Here is a 6,462-nt window from a genome sequence, read left to right on the forward strand (position 1 = left end):
TACTGTTTCTGGAGACATGTAAAAAAAAAAAAAGGAAACATTTACCCCTTTCGAAATTCCACATCAAACAGCTATATTTTGATCTTTCTATCGCTTCTTCCATTATTCCCTCAAATTCCCAGTCAGGCTCAGCGGTTTACCCAATGTTTGAGATGCTAAAAAGCTTGGTTGTCAAGGCCTGGGTCTTTGCTAATGCCAACAGCGCCCCCCAGCGGACATTTTCTAGAAATCCCTACCTTTTTTTTTTTTCCCCCCCAGAACACAGCAGCTGGTAAAAATCCCCCATCATCCCAGCTTCCAAAGGCTCGTGTGCATCCTTGGCAGCTGCCACAGAAAAAAAGGCCAACATTTCCCACCTCCACTCCTGGCCTGGCCGCTGGCTACTCAAAGTGTGGCTCACAGATCACTTTGCAAGGGCATCACCAGGGAACTGTGGAAATACCACAGATCAGGGTCTGCACATTAGCAAATTCCCTCAGGTGATTTATACCCACGTTAAAGGTTGACAACTCCCTATTTTTAAGTGATTTACATCTGATAACATGGATGCATAGAAATCGCGTTACCAGTTATCAAGTTAATCTCCTTATACTGGAAATACCAAAATCCACCAAATGCTTTTTGTTGGCTATTTTCATTCTCAAGTGATTTTTAAGCAGCTCATGATATATAGTCTGGCCACACAGTTTCTTCTCCCACAATCACGACATACCCCTCTTCCCTACCTACCCCCTCATAAAAAGGTCTTTTTTTTTTTTTTAATTTTTTTTTTCAACGTTTATTTATTTTTGCGACAGAGAGAGACAGAGCATGAACAGGGGAGGGGCAGAGAGAGAGGGAGACACAGAATCGGAAACAGGCTCCAGGCTCTGAGCCATCAGCCCAGAGCCTGACGCGGGGCTCGAACTCACGGACCGCGAGATCGTGACCCGGCTGAAGTCGGATGCTTAACCGACTACGCCACCCAGGCGCCCCCATAAAAAGGTCTTGAAGTAGAAATGCCTGACTCAAAGGCTGGTAGTTTTGTTTTGTTTTTTTAATTTTTTTTAATGTTTATTTATTTTTGAGAGACAGAGTGTGAGTGGGGGAGGAGCAAAGAGAGAGGGAGACACAGAATCTGAAGCAGGCTCCAGACTCTGAGCTGTCAGCACAGAGCCCGATGTGGGGCTCGAACTCACGAACTGCGAGATCATGACCTGAGCCTAAGTCGGATGCTTACCGACTGAGCCGTTCAGGTGCCCCAAAGGCTGGTAGTTTTAAGGGCGCCATTGTCACAGGGATTAGACAGAAAAGGTGATTTGAGGGGGGACTGCTGGACATCACTTGTTAGCCCAGGACACCATCTATCAGAGATATCAAAACGTGTGGGTGCAAAGAGGCATTCTGGGGAGACCCACAACCACGCAGTGGGGTTTGGGGAGCCCTGCAACCCAGACCCCGCAGCCCAGGACATGGGTGGGAGGTCCAGCTGCTGGGAACGGTTAGGATCACAGCCTCTGTACTCCACACCTCACTGCTCCTTGAAGGCTGTACCACTTTAAGGAAACTAACTGCTTCACCTGTCTGCCTCCATGACCTCATCTGAAAAATGGGTTTTGAGGATTAAATGGGATGCTGCACATTCAATACTTAACACCGTGCCTGGCGTGCGCACACACACATCTCTGTAAATGTCAAATTTAGCAACAGAAACACATTTCTCCTCTGTAGACCTTCTCTGTTTCCTCACTCATCCCACAGACTACTACTGCCCCTCCTTTCTGCCAAACCCCATGCCAGGCACGACCAGGGTTAAAACGCAGTTCTTTTAATTTGAAGAACAACAAGTCTTGGGAGACTTTAGGGTGAACACGGGCTGCCACAGGAATGTCGAGAGCACAGTCAGCTTAGGAACTTTGGAAACCCTACAAGTTAAAAGGCGTATGGCACCTCTGTTTGTGATTTAAAGTAAAACTGTCACAGGTAAAAATGTTCTGGGAAGCAGAGATTAAAAGACCATCTCCCCGGGTTTTCTAATCAGAAAATTGCAGACAAGTTAATTGAAGCCAGATGTTTTTCATTGTTCTTGGTGTTTAAACCTTAATGATTCCCTAAAAGGTGCTTCGAATCACTAGATCCAAGGAAACTCAGTGGCATTCAATCCAGATTTAGTGTATCGAGACTTTGGAAAGGGGCGCCTGGCTGGCTCAGTGGGTTAAGAGTCTGACTTCAGCTCAGGTCATAATCTCACGGTTCATGGGTTCAGCCCTGCGTCACGCTCTGTGCTGACAGTTCAGAGCCCCGAGCCTGCTTCGGATTCTGTGTCTCCCTCTCGCTCTGCCCTCCCCCGCTCTGCCCTCCCCCACTCTGCCCCTCCCCTGTTCATGAGCACGCTCGCTCTCTCTCAAAAATAAACCAACATTAAAAAAAAGACTAACTGCTTCACCTGTCTGCCTCCATGACCTCATCTGAAAAATGGGTTCTGAGGATTAAAAAATGAATTTTGAGGAAAAATGGGTTTTGAAGATTCCCTCCTTTGGAAGGAAGCTGCTTAACTGTCAGTATTTCAAGAGTCTAGAGCTGTATATTCTTTCATTTGCTCACTTACTCATTCACGGGAAACCACATTTGGAAAGAAAGATCTGAGTGATTTCCCTACCACCTCACACCGGTCAGAATGGCTAAAATGAACAACTCAGGAGACAATGGACGTAGGCAAGGATGCAGAGAAAGGGGAACACTTTTGCACAGTTGGTGGGAATGCAAACTGGTGCAACCACTCTGGAAAACAGTGTGGAGGTTCTTCAAAAAATTAAAAACAGAGGGGCACCTGGGTGGCTCAGTCGGTTAAGTGTCCGACTACGGATCAGGTCGTATCTTGCGGTTTGTGAGTTCGAGTCCCGCATCGGGCTCTGTGCTGACAGCTGGGAGACAGAAGCCTACTTTGGATTCTGTGTCTCCCCCTCTCTCTGTCCCTCCCGTGCTCATGGTCTATCTCCGTCTCTCAATAACAAAAAGACGTTAAAAGAAAAATTTTTTTAATTAAAAACAGAACTACCCTACGACCCAGCAATTGCACTACTAGATATTTATCCAAAGGATACAAAAATGCTGATTCGAAGGGGCACATGCACCCCAATGTTTATAGCAGTTCTATCAACAAGAGCCAAATCATGGAAAGTGCCCACACGTCCATCGACTGATGAATGGATAAAGAAGATGTGGGGGGTGTATGTGTGTGGACTATTACCCAAAGATCAAAAAGAATGCAATCTTGCCATTTGCAACAACATGGGTGGAACTAGAATGTATTATGCCAATCAAAATAAGTCAGAGAAAGACAAATATCATATGATTTCACTCATATGTGGAATTTAAGAAACAAAACATAGGGGAAGATGAACACAGGGGAAGGAAAGCAAAAGTGAGATAAAAACAAAGAGCGAGGCAAACCAGAAAAGACTCAAACTCAGAACAAACTGAGGGTTATTGGAGGGGTGTTGGGGGGGTGGTGAGCTAACTGGCTGATGGGCATTAGGAGGGCACTTGCTGTGATCACTAAATTCTACTCCTGAAACCATTACTACGCTGTATGTTAATTAGCTTCGATTTAAATTAAAAAAAAAAAAAAAGCCCTCCTCTCCCTTTCTGAGATGCAGGGTAGAGCTCCCATCTATTTCCCAAATAAACCCACTAGAACCATCACAGCTTGTTGACTTCTTCCCGCACACACAGCACGGCTGGACCCTCAGCACGAGCCACTCCCAGCTACTCCAACCACAAGAGCCCTGCCCGGCCGGTCAGCCAGGGCACACGCTGTCCCCGCCTGTTCTGAGCTCCTATTCACTCTCCGAAACCCAATGTAAGGGTCTGCCTTTCTCAAGCCTTCCCCAAGCCCCAGGTGAAATTACATCTCATGACCCTTCTACTCGGTGCGTCTGCTCCACTAAACTAACTCCTTAAGGCCAAGGGGTACGTCCGCAGACTGTGCATCCCCAGTGCCCAGCGGGAAGCCCTGCACACAGTGGGACGAAGGGCAGCCATTTCACAGAGAAGCAATCGAGTGTCGTCCAGGTGAGCCGAGTAGCACTGGAAACAGCTAGGTGTCCCCTATCATCCAGACCGAGCTGAGTCCACCACTCTTTGCACGCAGCGCCCCCAGAACCTGGGACACAGGAAGCCGGGGAACTTGAGTTTTCTTTAAGGAGTGAATGGAGAGGGGAGAGTGAAAGGTGCAAGGAACGGGTAGCCGGGAGGGAACCACCCGTGGGGCCTCAGGGACCTCTTGTGGACCAGGGTAGCGGCCGGGGATTCTGCGGTCAAAACAACCGGGTACGGAATGGGAGGCTCCACCAGCACCTCACCAAGAGAGCAATTCCCGTTGACTCACACAAGCTCACACTCGCAGAGACAGCAGCTATAGTCCCTCTCCCAAACCAACCACCGCTTCTTCCTTACCAGGGAAAGACGGCCATCTTCCCAGTCACATGAGCAGTTGCACCAGGACCGCCAGCCCGTTTTTCCCTCCCAGACCCCGCCCCGCCCCGCCCTGCTCCGCTCTGGCCTCCATGATTGAAAGGGGCAGATACTCAGCAGCTGAGCCTTGGGAGCGCCATGATTGTGAGGGGCGGACGGAGGCGCTGAGCAGTTCGTCGGCGCCATAATCATGAGGGGCAACGCACGTCTGCTAGCCTTTCGTCGGCGCCATGATCGTGCGTAGCAAACGCACTTCCGTTGTGCTGTGACGCCATGATTGTGAAGGGTAGATGCCCTCACTCAAAAACGGTTTTGGGGACGGGAACCAGCATCGAAGAGCCAACGCTGTGGGCACCGTGATCCTAAGGGGCAGGCAAACTTCCGCTGAGTGGTCCGCGACGCCATGATTGTGAAGGTCAGGCATACGTTTCCCCACCCCCATCCCGTCCACCACTTCCGGAGGGTACGTACACTTCTAGAGCGCCTCCCCAGATGCCATGATTGTGAAGGGCAGGTAAACTTCCGGGGCACTATCCTAGAGGCCGTAATTGTGCCACCATGATTGTGAGGACAAACGTCCTCCCTCAGTGCCCAGATAACGCTGTCAGCCAGCACTTAGTTGTGGGGGCGGGCGCCAGTGTCGAAAAACCGATGCTTATGCCGTTTGCCAGCACCGTTGTCGCAATGGGCAGACACACTGCCGCTGCACTGCGACGCCATGATTATGAGGGGCGAACATACTTTCGGAGCGCTGTCCGCGGCGCCATGATTATGAGGGGTGGGCGTGCTTTCGCTGAGGATCTCTATGGCGCCATGATTGTGATGGGCACGCGCCCTTCCTGGTGGGCTACTGTGGTGCCATGATAGTAAGGGGCGAACGCATTTCCCCTGCGTCGTGCGCGATGCCATGATTGTGAGGGGCAAGGCGCCTGTGTCGTCCGCCAGTTCCCATGATTGTAAAGGGCAGACATAGCCCCCCCCCCCCCCCACGGGAGGCGTGTCCACAACACTAATGTACAGCGTGTTTGAGAAGGGGCAGCAGGCTGCCTAACCCACCTTCGCCTTCTGGGTGCTAACAAGAATCCGGAGACAGGCGAAGCGAAGACGCTAACCGTGGCTGGGTGTGGGGAAAGGGTCTGTGGGGTTCGTGCGGTTTTACAGCTAATTCGCTATTTGGCTGGGGTAAACCATGCCGACGCTTTCCCCTCCCCGCGTCTCTAAGGGTTGCCCTGGATCCGAATAGACCGCCTTCATCTGGAGCAAAATCACATGAGGAAGTTGGGGCTAGCTTCTCACCCAGCTTGACAAAGCTGTACGTTTCTGTAAAGGTGGACACCGGCTTCAACCCCAGAACTTATGTTGTCGTGTTCTCTCGGGTTACTATGTATACACACACACACACACACATATATACATACGTATATATGTACACACATACGTACTCGGGTTACTATATATATAATATATATATAATTTCCTAGCAACTACCGCATACTGAACGCCTGCTGTGCCAGGCGCCCTGCGGGCATCTCACGTGCCCCTCACCGCAAACCTGAGGTCACTACCATGGCCACCTGTTCGGGAGCCACTGCAGGTGCACTGCTTGAAGCCAGGAAGTGCCCTTAGCGGGAGCGACTGCGGGTTAACCGACCTGATGGGAGGACGTGCTCAATCTCGAGGCGGCATCTCATCCCCCTTTTCTTTGCAAGAGCCTGGTCTGACAACACGTAAACCACTTTCCCAGGAAACAACGGAATGATATACTCCGGGCCCTCTGACGGCACATGGAGTTTCGCACCCCGGGTCCTGGTGTCTTCACCTGGGAAATTAGTCTAGAACTCATTCTAGAACTAGTTCAAGACTCAGGTGTGGGGAGATTCTGAAATGCCTGGCACGCGGTCAGCACGCCCCTGGCTGGAGCTGAGCTTGCAGGCAGGCAAAGGAGCCGGTTGCGCCTTCAGAGCTCTTCTCTCCGGGGTAACCTGCCGTCGCCTGCGCGTGCGGACC

The 6,462-nt window shown here is 50.7% G+C and overlaps 1 protein-coding gene across 2 annotated transcripts in view; it reads right to left on the minus strand.

Moving 5' to 3' along the window:
* VPS35L (VPS35 endosomal protein sorting factor like) overlaps positions 1 to 4,505 on the minus strand; it is a 118,424-nt gene extending 113,919 nt beyond the window's left edge. The window contains exon 1 of one of the 2 annotated variants that reach the window (XR_015245701.1): positions 4,438 to 4,505. Coding sequence is in view for 1 of the 2 variants with exons in the window: in XM_086692934.1 (XP_086549060.1) it covers positions 4,438 to 4,454 (17 nt within the window). In the remaining variant the exon portion in view is untranslated. The remainder of the gene's footprint in view (positions 1 to 4,437) is intronic. The other variant, XM_086692934.1, reaches the window with a different exon arrangement.
* Between the last annotated feature and the right edge of the window lie 1,957 nt (positions 4,506 to 6,462).

The sequence above is a fragment of the Puma concolor genome, chromosome E3 (genome assembly GCF_028749965.1).
Source record: "Puma concolor isolate L17-30 chromosome E3, mPumCon1.1.hap2, whole genome shotgun sequence".
Classification (NCBI taxonomy): domain Eukaryota; kingdom Metazoa; phylum Chordata; class Mammalia; order Carnivora; family Felidae; genus Puma; species Puma concolor.